At 39.5% G+C, this 24,864-nt stretch overlaps 1 protein-coding gene across 1 annotated transcript in view; it reads right to left on the bottom strand.

Annotated features, from left to right (window-relative positions):
* The window catches only part of mtor (mechanistic target of rapamycin kinase), a 66,562-nt gene extending 49,937 nt beyond the window's left edge, over positions 1 to 16,625 (bottom strand). Inside the window, exons 1-21 of the mRNA XM_026367347.1 lie at positions 16,473 to 16,625; positions 15,888 to 16,036; positions 15,496 to 15,604; positions 15,104 to 15,336; positions 13,930 to 14,130; positions 13,686 to 13,820; positions 13,331 to 13,606; positions 12,758 to 12,866; positions 12,350 to 12,533; positions 11,959 to 12,087; positions 11,526 to 11,770; positions 10,908 to 11,117; positions 10,476 to 10,681; positions 9,962 to 10,084; positions 9,682 to 9,765; positions 8,792 to 8,884; positions 8,171 to 8,305; positions 7,295 to 7,424; positions 3,599 to 3,849; positions 3,365 to 3,451; positions 1,742 to 1,909 (exon numbers count right to left, since the gene is read on the bottom strand). Of these exons, the coding sequence (XP_026223132.1) occupies positions 1,742 to 1,909; positions 3,365 to 3,451; positions 3,599 to 3,849; positions 7,295 to 7,424; positions 8,171 to 8,305; positions 8,792 to 8,884; positions 9,682 to 9,765; positions 9,962 to 10,084; positions 10,476 to 10,681; positions 10,908 to 11,117; positions 11,526 to 11,770; positions 11,959 to 12,087; positions 12,350 to 12,533; positions 12,758 to 12,866; positions 13,331 to 13,606; positions 13,686 to 13,820; positions 13,930 to 14,130; positions 15,104 to 15,336; positions 15,496 to 15,604; positions 15,888 to 16,016 (3,237 nt within the window). The 5' untranslated portion in view covers positions 16,017 to 16,036; positions 16,473 to 16,625. The remainder of the gene's footprint in view (positions 1 to 1,741; positions 1,910 to 3,364; positions 3,452 to 3,598; positions 3,850 to 7,294; positions 7,425 to 8,170; positions 8,306 to 8,791; positions 8,885 to 9,681; positions 9,766 to 9,961; positions 10,085 to 10,475; positions 10,682 to 10,907; positions 11,118 to 11,525; positions 11,771 to 11,958; positions 12,088 to 12,349; positions 12,534 to 12,757; positions 12,867 to 13,330; positions 13,607 to 13,685; positions 13,821 to 13,929; positions 14,131 to 15,103; positions 15,337 to 15,495; positions 15,605 to 15,887; positions 16,037 to 16,472) is intronic.
* Between the last annotated feature and the right edge of the window lie 8,239 nt (positions 16,626 to 24,864).

Here is a 24,864-nt window from a genome sequence, read left to right as displayed (position 1 = left end):
AAACCCACCCCAGGCCCTAACGCACACCACGACCACCTCCGCAATCTTCCTGCACCTCCACCCCCATGTCTAAATTGTGCATGGCGAGACAGCAGGAAGCCGAGGTGTACAAGTGTATGTGTATGTGCTGGGGGGGGTGGGGGGGGGGGGGTGGGGGCTGGAGAGAACAGCTCCGTGAAATGATGGAAGTATGTTTTTCTTTTCTTCTCCTTTGGATTAGAGGGTAACCTGATTCCCAGTCCCCCCCGCCCATTTCATGACTCCTATTCTGTGTTAAAGATTAGGCTCCAGACCTTAGTTATAGACTATCCAGACTGTGGGCTGTCGGGTTATCTAATACTGTAGAATCTGAGACAAAACAGTACCAGAGAAGAGAGCAATGACCGTAGTCCTTATGATTCTGTCTTTGTGGTCTCTTCCCAAACGATGATTTAGGTTTTTAAGGAAAGCTCAGACAACTATTGGCAGCAGCTGCTGAAACAGAAGAGCGTGCTACTGTAGCTACAGGTCTAAGCTGCCTTTGAACTTCTGCACTACAAGAGTAAAGCTTAGCTCTAAACAGTCTTGCTGGATATTGACTGAAACCACAAACAGAAAATAGCACCCTAATAAATCAACTGAAAGCTGAGCTCCTGCGCTTTGTGAAAGAGTGTGGAGTGATTGGAGTACTTTTTAAACACACACTCCCTTTGGAAGTTCTACTAAATTAAGTTATCTTCTCAAATAATAACTCAAATCCGACAAATGATCTTCTCAATGTAGTCAGTGTGCTTTCTCCACCAGATTTATTACATGCAACATGTCACGTTTTCTACATTAATCAGCACAGCTGTCAAATATCAAATGTACTCTAAATTAAAAAAATCTTATAAAACCATGTCCTCAGGCTCAAAAATCATGCTGCCATCTGATGCACTTATGTATTCGCTGGACACACTGTGAAACCTCCACTTTTTACCTATGCAAAATGTGAAGTTTTTCCCAATTGTATTCTATGTACAACACTTTGTGTTCAATACAGAAAGATATTAAAAATTATGCACAAAAAATAAGAGTAAGTGCTGATATAATGCACCAGAGAGAAGAAATAACACGTGACACTCTCGAGGACTTGGAAGCCAAGCCAATATAGAGGAAGTGCATCATTAAAAAGTGCACACACTGAGACCTCTCTGATAATGATACTGAATATGCACTGGGCCACAGCAGGCACTTTGGTCTGTTTTATTACAAATATTTTCAAATGACTCAATTTCATTTTTATTTCTGCTATGGCGCTACACTCTGCTAAGTAAGCATTTGTGGCAGCATTAACCAGAATATTGTTATTTGCTAAGCTTCTGCTAAGGGTTATAAAAACACTTTGTTTAAGCTGTTCCAGTTCTCTGACCACAATTTCAATTCCAGCATAACTGGATTCATTTCCTTAACCTATCTAATCTATTTGTTATATTGTTTGTATTTTTCAGTTCAATTTGTATGTTTAAGTTCCTTTTTTGTTCCCTGATTTATTCTGCAAGTTTTTCTGTGGCAAAGACTGAATTTCAGTTTCACTTGTTGGAAGTTATTCTGCAATTTTGACATGGTAAACTAAATCCCATGTCACAGTTAAAGGCTTAACATGTACAAAATTACAAAATTCATGGAAAGTGACAAAACACTTCTTTAGGATTTTATAGGGCTGTGGCTGCACAGCAGGAGTTGGGATTTTGTAACCTCAAAAGCATCACTTTTCACTCACCTTGACAGTAACACTGCGCCCAGTGCTGTTGTCGTGCATGAAGACACGCAACATGTGTGGAATCAGCTGCGGCAGATAGAGTTTGAACTCTCCACCCAGTGCCACCACAATCTGTTCGATCAAAAGGATGATGGTGTTCTGCATGGGATTGTTTGGTGTCCAGTATTCCTACAGAACAAAACATAATAAAACACCGTTAACACTGTTAAGGGGTCCTTAGGTAACACCCCCTTAAGCTTACCCTGCCTTTGCCTTGTACCGCACTTTTAAGTTGCTTTGGATAAAAGCGTCTGCCAAATGACTAAATGTAAATGTAGAACAACACATTTTTCACATGTTTTCTCCTGCATCTCTACTAAGACACAACACACACAACAACTGAACAACAAAAGTAATACTTTATAGGCTAATACACAGATGTCAATGTAAGTTATATCTGCCCTAAATAAGAGTGACCCTAATCTATGTCCAACTGAATATAAAACTTTTACAGTATTCAGAGGGTACATCCAAAGCACTTAACAAAAAGCACTACCTCACCATGCTCTGGTACAGTGGTATAGTGGGGGTTTGTGTGGGTCTAAGGAATTGGGTCAAAATGAGTGTGTGTGTGTGTGTGTGTGTGTGTGAAAGACATTTAGACAGATCTCCCTCTAGAAATACAAAGTTTTCACATGTCACAGGAAGAGAAGGAGCATAACAGTACTTGATGGCGTGCAATGGAAACAATTTCCTGTCAAATGGGACTGACACCATGTCTCTGCGTGGCTTATGACACAGTGCAGAGATAATAGGAGTTAAGGTAGAGGAATTTGTCAGTCACTGGGCCTCAGCTGTGAGATCTGGAGGTGACCATAGTTCTCCAGCAGCCCCCAACTTCCTGTTTTCCCTCACTGTGGCAGCTGACTAGAGCACAAGTGCGTGTACATCCTGAATGTCTATTGCAGCCCCCTCATCTGGATGTGAAGCTGAGCTGGAGAAAAAAAATGAATGGACCCTTTGTTTCACTCACCATTTATTAACTCAGAGAGACTTGAGGCACAGTGGTCCAGTTCTCTCTATTACTTTTCTCAAGGAGGAGTTACAGTCGTTGCAAAAGTGTTGGTCACAGTAGAACCAAAATTCCAATCCACAGGACAGTCATATGATATTATGTGCCTTGCTATAAATTATGTGAAGAAGAGAAGTGTATTTGTGCAAGTGTAGGGGCTTTGGATTTAGAATTTGACCCAAATCATTTGATGAGTGAACCGGGTCAATGTAAGGAATCATCAACAGTTGGAAAAACATACATCAAAGCTGCATCAAGCCCTGCTGTTAGAAAGTGTAATTTTAAACAGCAACCAACAATTAAAGAGAAATTCATAGATAATTTTCACATTCTCTTCTCTTTAATCTTGTTTGTTAAATTGCACACCACACATAATGTGTACTGCTGTGTGACATGGGGCCAAACTTTAATCCAGAGGGCCTAAAAGGATTAGTCCTAATGAGGCAAATAGAGAACACTGAGTGCAACAAACAGTTTGCAGCTGTTTGCCTGACTCACAAGAAAATAAGGGAACTGGATTATCAGTGTTTGGGAATTAGCATCCGGGGGGGAACAATGACACAACTACTCACTCTGATGAGGGTGAAGATGTCATCCATGTAGGGGCGGATGTGGATTTTAACAAAGCACACCACCATTCCCATCTGTTGAAACAGGAACTAGAGGGCAACAAGAGCACAGACAGAGGAGAGAGTAAGATGACAGCTTTGTAAATATGTGATTGTTAACCATTAAGTATTGTTAAGTTAAATACATAGCAAATTTGTCACATAGCCTCCTTCCTCTTATACTGTGGTGCTGCCTACCTCTCGGATACTGGCATCACAGACTCTGATGACATTGAGGAAAGTGGGCATGACCTGGGGCAGGAACTGGACACACTTGAGGCCCAGAGACTTAAAGATGAAGGTGACAGCCTGGACCACCATAGTATGGTGGTTGGAGAGTGAGGGGTCTCTCAGGATTCGCATCAGTGTGACAATTGCCACAGCAGGGTAAAACTCATCCAGGGGAAGGTTGCCCATGTTCACTAGCATCTCACTGGTGCTATAGTCCGCTGCAAGGAAGAGAGAATAGGGGGGTTCACTTTGGTTTTTGATACCAACTAATGATAATAATAATGCAATACTTGCATTACATCTCAAGCTCTTGAGGAAGAAATGCTTATATGGGGTGCAACAACACAATAAGAAAAAAACCCAAAACAAAAGAAAGTATTTTCTCTTTTATCAGTTTATGTGAGGGAAACATTCTGATAAGGGCTGCTTGAGTGTTACACTACATTTGAAATATATTAAACACAAACTTCAAAGATTATAACTATACCATATGTTAAATATATATATATTTTGAGTGATGAAAGTATTATAAATTATAAAAAACTTATAAAAGTATGTCATAAAACCATATAACATACCATATTAGGAGACAATAAGTTAGATGTAGCTGTTGTCAAGTGTTACCCTGTGCCCTGATTTTTTTGTGAAAGGGTGGGAATTCTTATGTTGGACAATACATTTTTCCTTAAACCTAATATGTGAAGCCGTCACTAGTGCCAGTCAGCAGCAATAAAAAATAAATTGATACTTTCAGCTTGATTCTTAACAGTAAAAACTGCCCAACTAGACTACTTCTGGCTTTTCAAATGTGATCATGCCATAATAGGTACTGGAGCTTATTTTATGACTATCAATTCCAGTCCAACTATAACTTCATCAGCCTAACCTTCATGACTATGTGGGACAGAGGGATTTGCTGTCATTACTGATCTAGACCACTAGTCAGGTAATAATTCCTCACTGTGCAAGTTTGAGCATACTAAAGGTGATTTATGTCACTGTGGACACCCTCCTTTACTATACAAATCAACACCTCCTCTACACATTAAACAGAGCTGAAAATGTTCCTGGTGCTGATGTATCTGATTCAAATCTTGATTGCAGTAGCTGATGAATATGTCTCGTGTGCGTCTTTTTTAAATCCCAAGAAAAACTGTACAGTAAAAAGTTACAAACCTAAACATCAATGTGTTCCTTAGACCCCACCTTTCATTGTTGCTTTAGTATTATGAGGTTGTACAATATGATGCATACCAGACCATAAACTAATAACACTGTGCACAGGATCAACGTGACAGTGTGGATTAAATGTCTGTACTACACAAATTTTAAGTTAATCTCAGAGCTAAGTCTGGGTTCACACGAAAAAATTTAATCCACCCTAATTTAATTCAGTGAAATTGGTGCATTGGTACAATGGGGAACCTGGCACAGATGGCTCCAGCAAGAAAAACACAAGTCATCCAAATAAGATATTTAAGCCAGGTCCAACTCAAGGCACTACCTTGACCAATCACATATCACATTCCAAATAGATTAAAGTTGGAACAAAAAGAGTAAACCTTCTGATCACCTTGTAATCGTAGGGACAAAGGATAAGATGACAGACTAATAAAAGTCCTGTCCCGTGGTTTTATGAAAAGCTGTGGGAAGTTTTGGCGTTTGATAAGTAATCCAGGTCATGATTTTACAACTCAATCTGGCCTTTCTGGATATTTATTATATTTCATTCTATCATGGTATTTTTGTCTGAGCATGACATCATTTTCATTTAATTGCTCAAATTTAAGATATTCACGTGATTACTGCCATCTAAAATATAATTTTAAATATGTAGTTTCATAAATGTAGCAGACAATGCCAATGGGGCCAGCGTGTCCACTTCTCTATGCAGACCTATTGAGTTTTATAAGGCAGCCAAGACTACAGATGTCTGGTATTCAACATTTCACTGGTTTTCTGCAGGAGTACAGTGTCATACTATAGCCACACATTTCTGTCTTTACAGCCCAAAAACAAGCATTGGTGTAGCGTAGCTAAATGAGGCAATAGGAACAGTAAGTAATTCAGATTTCAGCTGTGCAGGAAAAAAACTAACATGTTAAATATGGCTAAAAGTACGCCCCATTTCTTCAGTTTTACAACCCTGGCTTTCTGTGATGACATGATTGGTTCTGTTTGAAGTTGGGTGAAGAGATGGGCCTAGCCAATGACCTCCCACATAAGAAAATATATGCTGTCAAAGATGCTAGAGCTCCAGACACTGACCCTGACAAATCTGCCAACAGATATACGGCCTCCACTTCTGGTCACAGTCCATTTAGTTAGAGAACAAACTGGTAAAGCTATTAGCATGTCGTCCAGGTCACATACTAAAATGCATGACTGGATCAGACAAGTGGAGACCTGCATTTTCCATGAAAGTCTAGCCTTTTAATATTATTATTATTATTATTATTATGGATTTTAACTCCACAGGATGATAGTCCATGAAATGACAGCAACACTGTTCATCGACAATCAGGTGAAAATCTTCGATCCATGTCCTGCATTATCAACACAGTTTCAGCTGATTATCACAGTCAACAGAATCAATGTTTTTCCACAAGTGCCATCCTCAGGATAACCAGTGCTGCTATAGTACCACATAATATGGAACAACGTATTCACTTAAAGTAACAGCACAACTGACATGAATCCAGTGGTTTTAGCCATTAGTATAAAACAGTTAATCATATGAGTAAACACAAGTGAAGCAGGATAACTGGTGGCATAGAGTATGACGTGTAAAAGGCTGTAACTAAGTAATCTAAGATCCTGTCGTATACTTAAAAAAAAACTCACTGACAAAATAAATTATACAAGAATAGGATGATGAGTGATTAAGTTGATGTGGTTAAACATTTAGGTGTATATCGACTGTTTTCATATCCATTCTCCCACATAAATGGTTAGGGTTACTGATGCAAATAATGTACAAACAGTCTATAAACCAGATGCTTTAAGTCTGTCAAAACTGGGTCGCCTTAAATTAGATATCTCCACTTCAGAAAAAATATCACTCCTGTTGTGGCAATTATATTTCCTTCTAAACTGGCACAGCCTCTTTTTGGCTGTAGCTCAGACAAAAGCCAGGAAAAAGAAACCAAAGAACTATGGTCGCCAAAAGTCACAAACCAAAAGCCATAGTAGCTGTACACTTTCCAAATGCAAGGGCATTAATTGTGTTTTGTCTTGAGTGTGTAGATATATCACTTCACTGAGCTCCAACTCTAATGAGCTGAAGAAAAAACAGCCGTCCTGTTAGGATTAATCATGAGTGGTGTTGGATAAACAGGATTTCACTGATTTATATGAGCCTGATTCAGCACTTCAAATATGAATTTAAATGAAAATGAAAAATATGTTCCAGATGAAACGATTTTAAACATGTCTTTAAGTCACCAAGCTTTCCACAGAACTGGCGTGTAACTATGGGGATTCAAAGAAGATCATACCTACAAAAATAGTCTGATGTCTCACTTTCATTAAGTGTAAAACACCTTATATCATTATATCAGGTATATTATAAAATATTATAGTCTGCGATACTTCTTCCTATATATATTAGCTGTGTGTCATTAGACATGACAATGTTGCACAAAAGAAAACTAATCTGTTTACCTGAATCCTGACTGGACTTGGACTCAGAGAGACTGACAGCAGAGGCATCTCGTGACTGGTCAATCATCCCAATGTTCACCTTGTGCTTATATGGATCTAGAGCCCCAAGAAGACCCAAAACACGGATAGCCTGTTGTGTACATGGAACAAAAATATTCATCAAAACTCTTCAGTTAGGTTAAAAGGGTTAAGGTTAAAATAATATGTAGTTTGGATATTTTGTTACAATGTCATGTTTATCCGCTTGTAGGAAAGTAAGCATTACTTGAAACACTGAAAAAGTGCATCAACAACAAAAGTAAGGGATTTCTCTGGCAGTAAATGCAAACTGACTACAGCTGCTGTCAACTAAAAAGGTGAAAACAGAACAATCAATCAGGCCTATAAGCATATGTTATGCTTACAGACTTTTGGTAGGATTTTCCTTCAGTAAAGATTACACAAATTAAACTGCTCAATTGAGTGTAAAGCATTATTAGAGGCCACAGTATCATGTTGTCTATACTGGGTAAACAACTGCTTTGTGATAATTAGTTTACTAGGATTTCAGATTTATTAAATAGGGAGATCAGAGTGCTAGAGCCAAAGTCCATGTACCACACACCACTCAATTTGAATGCAGTGTCTGAGGTGCACATAATGTAATGGGCCAGAGAGCTATGACAATAATCACTTTAAGTATAACTGTGCATTACAGCATTCCACATAGCTCTGGAAAACTATGAAAAGTGTACATGATCTCATACTGTACATAGGCATGTGATTATAACTCACTGGTCAAAGTCAATCCATCTAAACACACCTTCGTTTGTTTTTGACAGCTGTGAGGAAGCAAAGGCTTTGGAGTCAAGATGGAGACCCGACACCTGTACATACCTCTCTCCTGATGCCTTGGTTTTGTTCTGTCTTGAGGAAGTTGAGCAACACCTCTAGAAGGGAGGGGTACTTGCGGTAAGGCTCCACCACATAGCCTGTACTAGCCACTTGCTGGCCCAGTGTCCACAGTGCCACCTGGTGGAAAGTTGCAAGCAGATTCACTTTGAGCATTGTCATTGTTAAAACTATTAATAGAGCAGAATTAAGCACACTTACAACGCAGTACAATGAATGTTTACATGAGTACTTACATCAGTAATACAATATATCTATTAAGCAATCAATGCAACGCAACTATATTTTAATTTGATTTTATTGTTATGGTTTATTGTATTCTGTTTTCAAAGTGTAAATTAAAATCCCTTCTAATCAGTCAGGACAAGAATCCTGTTTGCCCAGCCTAGCCTAGTTACTGATAGGCCACTGGTTAATAATTTTGAATGATTAATCCTGCACAAAATGATGTTTAGGCAAGAAATAACAGTACAATCTAAAACATAACAACACAAATTACATGCAGTAATGTTTCCAGAAGATGATTTGCTGTACCCAAAAAACTGAGGAGAAATGAGAAAAATAATTAATTCCAGTTGCAGCAGGTTATTCATTTTCCTCACATACCTGTCGCTTAGCCAACGAAGAGGAGTCCTGCAACATGTCCATGATGATTGGAAAAAGCTCGTCCATCCACTTCCTCATCTCCAGGCCACTCACCTGTCAGAGAAAGATGGGAAAACTAAAACAGTGGAAATCTTATATGTCCAGATTTCTGTCAATAAGAGCTTCCAAAATCTAAAAGGGAGTGAATTATTGTTTTGAACACTGTTTTCCATTACTCTGACTAGTGGTCCTGTTTAATATAATCATATGAATCCATAGCCCTTCTGTGAAGAACCTGATGTTGCTGAAAGCATTCATCTAATTGTTCTGAAAATATTTATTTTTGGTTGCTGGAAATTGCCTGTGAAACTTGGAAATCTATGTGTGTTGATTTCAATCTCTACATCTCAGTGTCCATGAGTCACATGAGTGAAGACATGGCATGACATGACAGTAATGACATTTACTGCATTGTGTTAATGTATTTTTTTGAATTCTACACACATGTGCTTTCTGGTAGTATAAATCTTTGATTACAAAACCTAGGTTGACCTGTTATTTCCTACATTTTCTTGTATCTTCCTCTGTGAGTTCCTGAAGAGCTGGACTTCTGCCTCTTCCTGCATTGAGCCAACTGTCAACATTTGATCTAGCTGAGCATCTCCTGCACTCTGTCTGTACTGCAGGGTGTCCCTGCCTTTAACTTTGTTTTCCTGACTCATCTGAGAGGACCATGGAACTACCTAGACAGGGTGGAGCAAGGCAGTCAACCATGGGTGGGGATATACTGTCTATTTTCAGAAAAGGACAAGCTTAAATAATTTGCTAAAGACTAAAAACTGTAAAAATGCACAGAGGCAATCAATTCTGCTCATATGAAAATCCCATGAAATGCGGAAATGCAGCCCTACCTGAGCCAACTCGCCAATGGTTGCAAGGACACTAATGACCACTCCAGGGTTGGGGTCTGGATCTTTAAGCTTGAGGATGAGAGCCTGCAAAAATGAAAAATAGAGAAAGTAGAAGTCACTTAACCTATTTAACACCTATGTTAGGTTTTACAATTAGTAAATGTTTTGGAAAAACTTGTAAAGGACAGAAAAAATATACTCAGTATGTGCTCCTCCCTGTTAACAGCCTGGTTTACATTCTAGCACTTCAAATGTTCACGATGAATTACTAGAGCTGTACCTTGAGGATGGGCTCCATATACGGCCGTATGAGACGGGGGGCATTGGAAACTAGATGACCAAGCATGCGAGCACTCTGCTCTTTGTTCCTGCCAACACCACTGTGCTCCAACTCTGTTAAGATCTGCAACAAAATTCAACACAGAGTTAAGCAGATAGCACCAACTCTTGTCTACTTGGAATACATTTTAATAGGGTTCATATCTAGTGTACATGATTGTGTTATGGGAGTTGCAACACAAAGACAGCCCCAATCACACCATCTTAAAAAACAGAATATGTCATGTTGTAGTTGGTGTAAAGGTGAAATTCTTTAAGCTTCAAATACAATGGGCTTTGGTGCCATCTTAAGGTGATAAAAGTAACAAAAGCTGATAACCATGGTGAATATACTGTTTATGCACTGATGTGTAAAATATATATTTTTAATTACCATGCTCTCTATTAAAAATAGCATGGTAATTTATAAACAAGGTAAGCCAGAAATATCACATGTATTTATTAATAGTACCTACCTGGATAAGCATCTTACGTAGGAATGGCATGACAAAGGCAGGGTTCATGCTGCTGAGGCGTCCAATTGTACAGATAGCCAGCTCTCTGATCTCAAACACCTCATCATTCAGTGCAACAAATAATGCCTGTAAGTTCTCAGCTTGGGCAAGGTGAGCATCAAAACGCTCATCAAGAGATGCCAACACACAGTATCGAATATCTGGATCTGTGCAGCAAGAGATAAGAAGGTCATTAAAAACAATTATGAAAGGGTCACTCTACTTTTTCTTGTTCTTACATTTTTGATCATGGATCATTACAGCTGTGCACTGTCATGTCAAAATGCTAAATTATATAATCAAATGTCTTAGAGACCTTGATAAATCATTATCAATTAAATACAAACTAAATCTATGGGGTACTTCTGCCCCTTTCATTCTATCGTGTGTTACCTGGGTCAGTGATTCCAACAACTAGCAGCTTGCTGAGCACATCTGCAACAACCTGCACAGCAGTCTGGCTGACAACATGACCACTGATCAGGTGGATAGAGGGGGTGAGAAGGCGTGAGCAGGTTCGAGCTGCCTCCATCCGGATCTCCTTGTGCTCACTGTTTAGGAAGTGATCCGCACAGTGACGCACAAACTGGGTGAGAGAGTGTCCTAGTGTAAGAAAAAAAAAGTGAAAGAGTTAAACATGAGTGTTTTTGGTGTGCTGCAATGCCTCGACCACAGGACATACACTAACAAAATGCAAGGAATTATTGTTTTAACATATTAAGCTGAAAACTGAATGCGTGAGTGAGTTCAATTTACAGTTTTCATCTCCCACCTGAACTGGATTTTGCCACCAATGATACCATTGAAGTAATCAACCAATCAACCACCACTGATAACCACATTTATATTGGATGTTAAGATGCTAGTTACTTCTGAAATACATACAGTCATGTAATAAATATGGAAAAAGATATATTTGCATAATAAAATGTTAACACATTGTGGCTTTATTCCTCCTCAAAGTTCTGCTTTGGACGCAATACTTTTAAAGTGCATTTTCAAGGCTCTTACCTTCAAATTCAAAGCTTCCCAGTGTGCGTAGGGCCAGTGTAATGCTTCCAACGTCACTTGCCTCTGGGATGTTTGTGAGGCTTGGTGATGCCAACTGGTGAGCCAAGCCTTTGGGCATGCCAGGGTGACGCAGTGGCTTATGCATCAGCACCAGGGAAAGCATCTTCAGTAGACCATCCTGGATGTCCTTCTTCAACTGGGGGATTTGACGACTTAAATCGTACAGCACTGCTGTCAGTGCAGGACTAGATGAACAAGATAGAAAGGACAAACCCAGTTTGATCAAATTCATTATCTTTAAATAAGGGCAAGAAATGTGCAGTGGTGTGTTTGTCAACAAACTCTGAATTTAAACCCTTGTAATAAATCTGACAGATAAAACTGTGAAAGTTACATTTTTTTTTTACATAGTGGTGGAATTATTCTATCTTACCTGAGGCCCACTGCCAGCATTGGCTCCAGCAGCTCTTTGATGTCAGGCTGGATACTGGGACCCATGGCTCTGGAAAGCATGCTGATACAAGTGAAAACTGTAGCATCCACCTGCATGGTCTTTTGCCTCCTGTGCACATGAGAGACCAGAAGGAGACAATATAAAGGAAACATTATAAAGGAATGTTTCCTTTACTAGACAGTTTTCCAAAATTCTCTTAAAACAGCTCCACTGCATCAGTAAATACGTCACCAAAATATACATTTAACAGAATTTAAGTTTAGGTAGTACTTAGAGATTGAAAACAAACTCATACAACACCAAAAACCTATAAAATAGAGTGCTTCTTAAAATTTGTCATGACAAAAGCTCTTTTTTTACTGGTACTGACTTATGTGCAAAGTCCTTGGGTGGCAGAGCAGCCTTTATGATCTCAAGGACCTTCGAGAGGTATGGCTGGATTTCTGTCCTTACTGCCACTACAAGAAGCCCAAGAGCCTGGAAAGCTGCTGTTCTCTCCTTTTCCTTCTTCAAACAGCCCAGCAGGTAGCCCATAGTGTCTGACAGGTACTGGTCTGCACATAGGATGGGAAAACACAATGCAAATGATTAAACACAGATGGGCTTTTTACAGCAATGCAGTCAGTTGATTTACAACACAAATCAACTGGCTGGTGATATCAGGAAAACACGATTAAGACTAGTGGATACTGTGGTGGGAAAGAGTGGCTGCAAGTTACTGTGTCCAACATGGATTTGATTAGATGTTGGATGACAGTCAAACATAAAGTAGTCCCACCTGTGAAGGTATGTGGCTGGAAAGCAGCCAGGCGTGGAAGCAGGTTGAGAATGGTCATCTGAATGAGAGGGTTTTTACTGGTCTTGTATTTCAGCACCCACCGACACACCTGGATGAAGCACATTATAAAGGTTGTGTGAACTATGATTTATGTGATACTCAATATAGAACAGGACTTGCGACATAGTTAATTATCTTCAAAAGACCACTGCTGCCATCGTTTTTATGACTTTACACCCATAAAAAAGAGACAACTCTCATTAACTGTCAATTTATGACATTTCAGTCACTTTGCCCTTCATCAGGACAGCTGCATGTGCTGTGTGTATATATAGACTAAAGACCAAGTATTAAGTAGGGTAATGAAGAACTTAGTGGCCCCTACTGGAACTAATCATAGTTCTGGATCCAAACCTAGAATGAGTCCCAGGAGGGGACTGTTGTTGTGACAGTGAAATTGCTGTATAAGCTGTTGAAGAAATCACTCATTCTAAGAGATTATCACCAGATTAAGAAATTACTAAAGCCACTGTTGCAATCTTGGACATCTGAGGCTTCTACTACCAAACCTACCTGGTCAAATCTCTCCTCCATCAGCTCACGGCAGTATCGGCTTTCCACCAGTGAAGTCTTGGCTGGTACTGGTGTGGCTCCAAAGCTGAGGAAGCCCTGAGGCGTGCTGTAGCCCAGTAAGCCCAGGAGGGCATTGGACTGCTGTGGCTGCACTGACTGGAAGCTAGTGAAGGGTGTGATATGACGAGGTTTGGTTCCAAATCCCATCAGTTCCTTGCAGTACTTATCATGGACCAGTTGCTGCTGTGTGATCTCCTCCATCTCTTCACGCATGCGCTGTCATACAAATATAACAGTGAAAGGAATGTTTTACTTCTGGGTTTGGGAATTTGTCTGCAATCAAATCAGAACTCACCTCTCCTTCCATGCTGCTAATGCGAACCAGCTCATTAAGGATCAGAAGAGCACCATGGACCCTGTCATCACGATTCATCCCTTTCTCTTTGGCCAAAGTCTCATCAAAGCCTTTCTCTGCCTCCTCAAAGGTTTGCTGTTACAGAAGAACAAATACTCACGTTGACTTCTACATAAGGTTTCCCCTGGAAAATACAACATATGCTAAGAAATGATACTTTAAACCCAAAAACATATTGTCGTACTTTGTACCACTGTGGTTTTTGCATTTCCTTGGTCTCCCTCTGTGTGGTGAGGATAAGACAGGCTCGCAGGGCAGATACAGCCCCTTCTCGAATAGCCTGCTTGGGGTCCCATACTGCATAAAAGATGTTATCAAAGAAAGGCTGCACTTGCTGAAAGAAGAAGGTGGGTGCACTCACAGCCAACTCCCTCAACACCAGTACCTAAAACAGACAAAAACGTTTTTGTCAATTCTTCACAGTGTAAATAAATGTAAACCACTAAAATCCAGTTCTGAATAGTTTCTAGCTAGGTGTAACAGTAGGAACATAAGAATAACATGGGAGGGCACTTATCGCTTTAGCTTCAAAATAGCATAGGAGGTAAAATGCAAACCTCATACTACTTAGCGTCAAATGAAGTAGTACTCATTGTAGGTGTGTAAATGACAAACCACTGGAAGAGTGGAGTGTTTCAGAACATAGTTGATAGTTCACATAAACCAAGTATTCAAGTCAAGAAAAATACATACCCTGATGTGTACAAAATTGTGCCACTGAAACTGAAGTCATTCAGAAATACTACTGTGATGATTACTCCTACAGTGAGCATAAATGCATTAATATGCAGTGTTGACGTTCCCCCTCTTGATAAAATGACTGTTTAACTCACAGCATGACTGGATTCTTGGTTATATAACATAGTCACAGGGTATGTTTTAATTCAATTCACCTAGTAAAACAACTGTATTTTGATTATCATCCTGAGTCATAAAATCAAACTGCAAAACAGAACATTATCTCAACCCAGATTTGTTCCAATTACAACATTAATTAAAACATTTTTAAGTGTATACCAAGTATTTCAATTGCTTTAAGAAATGTCCATTTCTTATGTTGATGTCTGCTATCATCACAATGCTATCAGCTATTATTTGCTTCAGAAAGACATTCACATCTTTTAAACTGTTATTCCACACAGGGTTAAATCTACCATTGTCTGCTCAAAAGCAATGACTGAGGTCTTCACAGAGGTACTACTGTCAAACTACTGTCAAATAAGACTAGTGCAGTGAGTCAAAAATAAAAATGTGTGGAACATGCAATGGACACTCCTGAATCACATTATCATCTGCCCTCCTTCTCCAATCCTAATAAGTAGTATTAGTGGTATTTGTACAACAACAACAACACTTACTGCAGCATGGCGTCTGCCTTCATTCCGGTCTGCTCCCAGCCATTCCAGGGCCCTCTTTACCTCAAACTCCACATACTCAGCAGTAAAGGTGTCCCCAGCCATAGACAGGTGGCCCATGGCTTTAGAGGCCATCTCCATAACCACAGGGTCACTGGAAGGAAGGAGGTTGCGCAGGTAGTTGGCAAAACGGCTGATCCTGGTGGCATTGCCTCCCTCAACTCCAATCAGGCTCACTGGAAGAAATTAACAGTTATATTCTGTTTTAATGTATATAAATTAACTATGTATACTGTTTTGCACTATTAGCAAGAAATTATCTTGAGATTATTTTTTTAACAAACTCAAATTTATAATGCAAGTTAAAATTCTACATGATAGTGTCTATGCCTTACCAATGGCAAGAATTCCTCCTTTCTTCTCATTCACATCAGAGCTGGATACCAGCTCAAATATGTGGTGGTTTAATTCATCATAGAATGTAGTGGATTCATCCTGGCTTAACTGTGAAGGGCACAAAACCAGCAGCACACTCAAACCAGCATTTGTAACGCAGTTACAATTTATGATGACTTGTACTGAAAGTTTAAAAAACGTCTACAAATTCTAAGAAAGGTAAATATGTCTCTACATTTTACGTTGAACCAGTGAAGTTTCACTTCACCACTGAAACCATGTAAACAGTTGACTAACCCACAACTATGCAACAACACTGGCTCAATTGTATTATATTGCAATGAAGTCCTCATGCCAGACTAATATTATGAGCATGGCTTTCTGGTGTTACCTCTCTGAGTTCTGTGGTGACATAGTGCTGCAGGTCTTTGGCAGATTTTGCTCTGGTGTCTTCATTTCGACTCTTCAGCCCACTGACAAACTGTTGCAGCACAGTGGCTGTACCTGACATGATCACCATTGGGATGGCCTAACGTTACCCTGAAGGAGACACATAAAATGAAACGTTATAAGCTTTCCACACAATGTTTTCGGTTGTTAAAACAAAGACATATAAAGAATAATCGCAAGTATAAATCCAATACAATGAGATCGATGATTCGCCTTAGTTGTGCACAGCAGGTCAGTGTTGTTGTTAGCTGACGTTCCTGCTAACGTTAGCTAACGTGCCTGGTGAGCTATCGGTAGTAAAACAAACTGTTAATCTTACTAAATCGAAAGCTAAGACAAGCACTATTCGTGTCATTATTATATAAATGACACGCACACTGTCTTGTAGAGGCTAATTCGAAGCTTCGTGGGTAGCTAACGTTAATCATGCCGGTTTTGTTTAGCTAGCATTAGCTAATGTTAACGCTAACGGTCAGCTATCAAGCAAATCGTTACCAAGGCTGTAAAGTCACTTTGTACCACTTACCTGTATATATTAATAAGTCGGCCACCTAACTGCTATTCGGCTCTTGCAGAATATCTCTCATTGTAAAAGGTATTTTCCTTTACAGAGTTATGTTAGCTACCTCAAGGTATCTATCAGTTCAGTTGGACAGACTCCAGCAGTGCACACAGCAAACTTCACAAGCGCGGAGTTGCGCGAGTTGCGCAACCTGCGCAGAGCTGAACGCAACCCGCATGAATTTTTATAAATCCATGGAATTTGCATCTTTTTAGCCATTTATAATAAACAAAAAGCACAAGAACAATTTAAACAGCTTAAGACAACTAGTCTTTCAAGTTGTTAACACACCATGCAACTTTTAATAATTACTGCAGTCTCAAAGTTATTAACCCCTCTGAACAGGATCCCACATAACAGCACACATTTACAAATCAGGCATTGTCTGAAACACACCTGATATAGCTAATGTTTATTAGTTTTGATTAAACAAAAGCAATTAAAAAAATTAAGTAATATTCTGGGCTCTTAAAAGAGCAACATGCAGCCATCACAGTCTGCACTGCAGGCCTGTTGATGAAGTATGTGGTTTAGTATTGTCCTGCTGAAATACGTAAGGCCTTCCCTGAAAAAGATGTTGTTTTTGTCTGGATTCCTTTCCAGATGTGCAAGCTGCCTCATATGCACTAATGTACCTCCATTCCATCACAGGCCAATAGATGCAGGTTTTTACACTGGGTAGGTAGGTCACTCTTTAGTCCAGAAGGTTTGGCATTAATTTGGATTTTTGGCACAGTTCACACAGTACAATATGTCAGTGTAAACATTTAGTTTTCGGTTCTGATGTGAATAAAATATGGGTTTAAGATTCATTGCTGCTAAAAGCTGAAAGTTTGCATAGTTTACCAACACACCTAAATTGCAGTGGGTGTAACAAAATATTGATGTTTAAAGTTAAATTAATGTTATGTAAGAAACCTCTACAATAGTGTATAGGTTTTAGTATATTTATCATAATTATCATGGTAGCTCATTGACATGACTTACTACTGATGCAACTGAGCATTTACATAGTTTTCCATGCAGTGATATTTTATCAAATGACTACTCTCAAATGAAAAAGAACATGAATCAGTCGGAAAGGGCCGGTATACAAGCATAACAGTCATAAATGTAACATAGAATTAAAAATAGAGCATCAAGTATAATGAAATACATATAACATGAACTATAACTAACTAAACTTAAAATGTATTTACTTTGAATATGATGGTGAAATGACATAAAAATTTGACATGAAATATCAACTGAGCAATTAAGATGGCACTGAGCTGTGAGACGTTTTAGTCTCTGCAATTATTGTAACTTATTACAATCATGGAAATGTGTTTTCATTGTGAGGAGTTATGAAGATGAGGTGAGATAAACACTGTTAACATGCAGTAAAATTATAAATGGGCTGTAGAGATTTATATGCTGCTGTATTAACCATAAAAAAGAATTAGAAGCTGAAAAGGAATAAGCTGCATGATACACACAAAAGAAAATAAAAATATGAACATTACACTCCAGTGTGCAACAGCACCATGTCAGCACCAGCTTATGTGTGTATACTACATGATACATCGTGCTTCTACACAAGGTATGAAATAAAATAAACTGGCATATCATGAGATAACTGGCTATGTGAAATATAGGCTTACATGCAGAATTCATTTTCAGCTTTATTAACCACAGTGTGACTACATCTCAGACACAAGAGGGAGACATTGTCCAATCCAACTACTTCCTTTTATTGCTGAGCTCATGGACTTATTGCAACTCTGAGAACAGTGACATTTACCACAGTGCAACACAGTAATTACACACATACCCTCTTATTTTTCAGTTGTAGGAAATTGGGCCCTAAATGTCAAATGCATTTTCATCAATAAAATGAACTATAATTATCATTATCTTTTACATTTCAGCCATCATTATGTTGAGGTTATGATATGATAGATGTTTCCTCTTGCAAACAAACATCTAGCTCTTAAAGTCACTTGAGTGGATCAGCAGTTCTCGGCCTGGAGTCTGGGAACTTTAAGTAGTCCTGAGATCCTGTAGGAAGTCCCAAGCATCCTATGAAGCCCAGTTTGAAAGAAAGGTGCCTCAGCAATAATTGACACGTTTTTACAATTGTATACTTTACTCTTTGAACAGCTGGGTTGAAACTATTTTTCAAGCTATACTCATCAGCTGACTCATCACCTCTCCAACACAGTGGCGCCCAAAGAACATTTTCCTGAGGGTGGCCGGATGGGGAAGGTGAAAACCCTTTACAAATCCTATAAAATTCGTGTTATTACGCTTTTAATTGTGGATAAACCTCTGCCTCCATACACATTCATACATTGAAAAGTGCGGTTTCCCTGATCCAACATGGCGGCCGAGTTGACGCATCGGGACCACAGGACAGAAGCTATGTGCAACAGGCTAACAAGCTTTTAGCTGCCAGCATTAGCCTGCCTCCGTGTCTGGCAACGGAGAAGCCATAGGGCAAATTAGTGTCAAACTGTGTGAGATGACTGAGTTAATAAGTTTTAAAAAATGTTTCAAATTAATTAAACTTACGGCCACACGGTTTCTTCTGCATCTTCCTGACTTTTTGGTGTTCTGCACGCGTTTTGGCGCATTACCGCCCCCACAGGTGGGGGTTGAAATTGCCATTCCTCATTGTGAGCAGGCAGTTACAAACTGGTGGGAACAGGGATGTATATTTATTTACTCATGATTTAGTTAGTTAATAAGTTTTGCATTTGTGTCTTGATGAAGATTACTGTATGGTTTGAATGAAATGAATGAGCTATTAAACACGATGGGGGTGTGGGTCACTGAGCCAGTGGGGTGGCCAGCAATTTGACTTTAGTCTGCCATGCACTGAGATGCAGGTTTCTTTTTGCTGATGTGGACTGCATTCAGGCAAGGAATTAAAACGGCTTACGAAATAAATAAAGAAAAATCCTTGTGATGTCATTAGTCACATTTGGTCTGATCTGGAAAGCAGGTCAAAATTCATTATGTGCTGAATTCACCTCAGAATTGTTCAGTTAAATCACTAGAGCAGCAGCCTTTATGTAAAAAAAAACTGCAGTTGAACTAAATGCTCTTTACAAGCCTCTAAAAGAAAGGCCGGTGCTTAACGAAGGTTAATGCCAAGCATCTGTTTTAAAGTGGTCTTTCATTTCAAACTGTTCATTTTAGTATTAGAAGCAGTTGGTACTCAGAATAGTGCCCTGAAACACCTTGACTCAAAGTGGCTTACTTAACGTGTTTACAAAATGAGAGAAACTCAGAATAAAGCTTTTATTCTGATAGTGTTCTACTTAATTTATATTAAAATAGATTCTACTTTTTCTCCCGGGATTTCGGGGGTTTGCTTTTGAATGACTACTTTGTGTTATGCAGTACGAAGCCTTTTATTATTCTAAGAGTATGAGTTCAATTATGATCCCAAAAAGTGAGAACATAATGGCAAATGTCATGAATGCATGTTATTGTTATTGTTGATATAAATGGCGTGTGATGTGGTAATTAACATGCAAAGTTACATGAAGTTAATTAAACCCCAATCAGGTTTATATGGTAATCAACATGCAGCAGCATCAGTTTGCATCTGACACCGCAAACGTGAAACATTGTGTGTGTGTGTGTGAGAGAGAGAGAGAGAGAGATGTGGTTTTGAAGGAGGGGAAGCAAAAGAGAGCCCTGCAGCATTACAGCACTTTACATGGAGAAAATGAGAGGGTTTGCGAGCGTGGAGGTGGGGCTGGCGAGGGGCGCAGAGCCCCACTTTTGCACCCAAAGGGCTCTTCTGTCTTTCTCGAGCTTGGCCGAGGCAGACATACTTTGCAGATGAGACACTGACTCACTCAATCAGCAACACTCACCTTTCTTTCAGACACGTGTTTTCACAGGAGAGTTTTTGCATGTGTGTGTGAGAGTGAAAGAAAGACAGGCGGAAGGGTGCGTCAGGGACATGAAACACACATGCACTCACTTGATTTCAACACACACATAAAACCACTTAAGCAGAACAAATTTATGCATGCTCTGTGCCACCAGGACTCTTGTCCTAACAGGCAGCCGGCCTCCTCTGTGAAGTGACAGACAGGATGTTGGGTGCACTTTCACCAGTCTGAGGCTTTGATTCCTCTCTTGTCAGTCCTGTTTATTTTCTGCTTTGCCTTTTCACTCAGTTGTGCTTTTGAACTACGTCTCCTATGATGGAGCCTGTCATTCCATCTACTGAGGGACAAGAGAGTGGAAGTTGAAAAGGTAAACTTACTCCTGCATTTACTGCTCTACCCTCCTTATTTATTTACCATCTATCTGCTATTCCTTCCCACCTTTATCCTTCCCTCCTGTCATGCAGTGTATGATTTAGCCCATCATCATCATCACCACCACAGTGTTCTTGCTGCTTCGTCATTTCAGTCCTCCACAGGACTTTTGTTAAGTACTGTAGGAGGGGGGGATTAGGTATGAGTTACAGATTCCTGGGCAAGGATTCATTAGGTAACATCTGGTTCTACGTGCTGGGGGCGGCTCTCATTCCCTACCTGGCCACAGACCAGCACTGGATCCTGGTCTGACTTTATCTACCCACCTGCCCTGACAACACACCTGTGAATGTGCTCAGTTTGGCACCTCCACCAAGTCCACCTTGGATGTAGAAATGAATGAAATTAGGCGTGCAATTTTAATTTGGAAACCATTTGGTCTCCTTCTATACTTGAGAGTTAGAAAGTTGAAGCTGAAATCTGAAAAATGTCTGTAATGTTCTACACTATGACATATTTTACACTGTTTTGTTTTGTGAAGTTATTTATATTGTGATAACCACATTGTTTTGATGATACCATCCTTTGATACCATCCTTTGACTTACTAAGTGGTTTCTGTTTGTAATTATTAGGTTTGTATTATAGTCTTGTAAACATAATTCTGCTGTTTTTGTTACTCTTTAACCTGACTGAAGAGGCTGTTCAGTATTTCATATGTGTGTGTGTGTGTGTGTGTGTGTGTGTGTGTGTGTGTGTGTGTGTGTGTGTGTGTGTGTGTGTGTGTGTGTGTGCGCATGTACCTTGTACCTGAACAAATGGTGATAACATTTCTTTTATCTTATCTTATTTTAATGGTACATTGACTATATTGTAGTGTGGAGGATTTCACCCAAGCTATTCTACTCAGTGACAAGCTGGCTTAGTGAGGTGTCTTTCTGGAGAAAAGATGTCATAGTTATACCTACAGTCTCTACCGTTGTATAATTGTGAAGAAGCTAACATCATCACTTGTTAGACCTAGTTTGAAAACTGCATGTTGCAGAGAGATTAGTTTTTTTTAGATTTCTATATCTGATCTCCTCAGATCTGCAACTTTGTAAGTAGTCTTGGTTTTCCTTTTGATGGATACAAGTAGGCCCAAATTAAATACTGACAGTACAGGAAAGTAATTAAACTATGTGGCTGAATTCATGTGAAAAAGTGCAAAGGGGATCAGAGACAATGGAGTGTGTAATTAGCTAATGCAACTGGGCAGTCATTTTAGGCCAAATCAAGTTTGCAGGCGAGGAGGCCATGATGATGCTGCACTTTCTTGTCACAGTGCTTAGCTTGTCTTCTGGCACACTTCTCAGCTTCCTGAAGGGCACACACACACACACACACATACACATTCACTGTATTGATAAAGTTTCCTTCCCCTTGGAGAGATGTATAGATCAAACACTATTGCTAATCCATGAATCACAGTGCAGGAAACCTAAGGCTAGCTTATGGAAATGAGAATCCTCTCTGACACTGAGTTCCTGTGCATCAGAAAGTACTTAATCAAAGAGTAAAACAGTGATTGCTGGTGCCTCTGACTTAAAACAGTGTTGTTATATCCGCATAAGCATTACTCATCATTTCTACAACAAGCCTTTGTCTTCCTATGTAATCCTTTGGCTATGGTAAGATTCAATATGTCAAACAGAAAGTAGATTGCACTCTGCTTTAAAATTGCATCAGTCAGTTTCACATCAAAATGTTCTCATTGTGCATCTAACAACAGAAGCAGCCAACAGAATATAAAATCAGCTCCACGGCACTGACTGCACAAGTTGGAGTGAGGCAGCTTTTGATCTTGTCATTCATCTGCAGTGTGGTTGTGGGCGTTTGTAGTGGACTCATTTCCTAATGGACTCTTGCAAGTACCTGCCACAGAGAGCACTGGGAAAGAATGAATGGTATCCATTAGACAAAATGGCCATCAGTAAATTGTGGCCACTCTGCGTAAACGAGCTGGAGCTGGGCGGGAGAGAAAGTAGATGGATGGAGAGGTCTAGCAACCAACCAATAGTAATTGGAGCTGGCTTGCTATCTTTCACTGGTTGCCTGCTGTCAGTTCATCCAATAAACAGTTCACAGCTAATTTTAAACATAATTATTTTCAGGAAACTTGGTGAAATATATCACTTGACATGACTTGACTTTTTTTAACCCCATTCTGGGGAATTTCTGTAATTGTATAACACTCCATGTGACCTTGAGGCTGACTTAAGTCAATTTAACTGTGGGGAGACATTTTACACTTAATCCTCTCTTGGAGGCAATTTAGTCGCCATGTGTGACATGAGGAAGTGAGGGGACTTCAGCAGGATCCCTATCTATAATGAGGCAGATACACTCTACATGGTGTTCCTCACTGACACTTCTTTATCGTGTCTCCACTCAACCTTACGGCAATAATCGAGATAAGACAGATACTAATGGTGGAGGAGAACCTCAAGAGCCTTTAGGGTTTTTTTGCTTGCATTTGCGTAGAGCCACCCAGATGGTGAGTATACCTGTCTGCTCGTTCCATAGACACCAACTAGAAACATTTCAGCTCTGCTCAAAACCTTAAATAGCAGAGTTACTGACTAAAACCTGAAATGGGAGAGGTTTCACAGGGCATTGAATTATCTGACATTCCAGGCAAATGCGCAGGGATAAAACCAGGTGTGAAACCACCTCTCCTGTTTAGACTTGACGCCACTAAGGAGAGGGCCGTCTGGCAAACTAGCAGACTGCTAAACGCGATGTTTTCTGCCACAGCTTTTGTACCTATATTGCTTGTCCAAGGAAAGTGCTGGAAACACAGTCACAGTCTAAACAGAGTGTTACTGAGTTTAGAAAAGGTCCATCAATGCCTAATATACACCCTAAACAGCTTAGTCCACCAAGAAATATGCAATGTCTTATACAAAACAATCAATAACACTTTAATTTACAGGCCTCTGAAACAATCTGACAATGAAATGCAGACAGTAGCTCTCTGGGGAATCTTCTACCAGCACATAATACAAGGTCATTTCTTTCATTTGTTGTTTTATTATAAAATATTCAAACATTTGTGTCTGATGCTGCTTTGTTTCACCTCTTCACTACCCAACCAGGTCAGGTAACCTATTTTTTCTTGTCTATGTTCCAGCATGAAAAGGGTGACAGGCTGAAGGAACCCAGGTCTATTGATGCCTTCAGATTATTTTCAGATCTGTCAGCTCACAGGTGTCTTGGAACCTTTTAGAGGGCCAATGTTAGCACTGTGTATTGAAGTTATTTATTTATTTATGGCAAGTATTGGATATTCAAATGAAAATTCATATTTAAAGGTAATTTTCCATCAAAAACTTTACTATATACATTTAAGACAACATATGTTTAAGTCATGAGGTAATAAATAGTATTTATGCATGTAAACGTTTCTCTCTAGGGAAAAGAGATTTAACATGTTTTTGCCATTTTGCCAGGGAAATTTAACCATTTTGGGGACTTTGACGTCATTCTCACATCTGCATATAAAAGATTAAGTAAGTAAGAACACATTTACATTAATCCTCCAGCTAGGTTACTTGCACAATGAGGCACCAGATGAAAGACAGGATGTAGTGCAGGACACTGGACACCATGTCTGTGGTCTCAGGCAGATAGATGCCGAGCAGGGCCGGCGTTCTCCTCTGTTCTCATGCTGATACCTGATAAAGGGGACTGGGCCTGTCCTCTGGAAAAACTAAAGAGCTACAGCAGCCTCGTCTGATAACACTGGAATGCGTGTGTGTGTGCTTCGGTTCTCTCTGTGTAGTTTGGAAAGTGTGTATGTGTTCGTCACATATTGGTCAATGCTAAGTGAGTGTCTGCACATTATCTATGAGAACAACTTAAAACATGACACACTGGGAAGTGAACAAACATGCACTTGATCAAAGACACAAAATTAAATACCAAGATGCTGAAGAACTAATAATAAGCAGGATTAATGCATTATGTATGTAGCACACACTGTAAGATATCACTTACATGACTCAAACACAAACCTAAAGGTTGGATTGGTTTTCAGTACTGAACTGAACAGTG

This window comes from Anabas testudineus, chromosome 7 (assembly GCF_900324465.2).
Source record: "Anabas testudineus chromosome 7, fAnaTes1.2, whole genome shotgun sequence".
Classification (NCBI taxonomy): Eukaryota; Metazoa; Chordata; class Actinopteri; order Anabantiformes; family Anabantidae; genus Anabas; species Anabas testudineus.
Note: the sequence above shows the minus strand (reverse complement) of the source record. Positions and strands in the feature narration are given on the sequence as shown.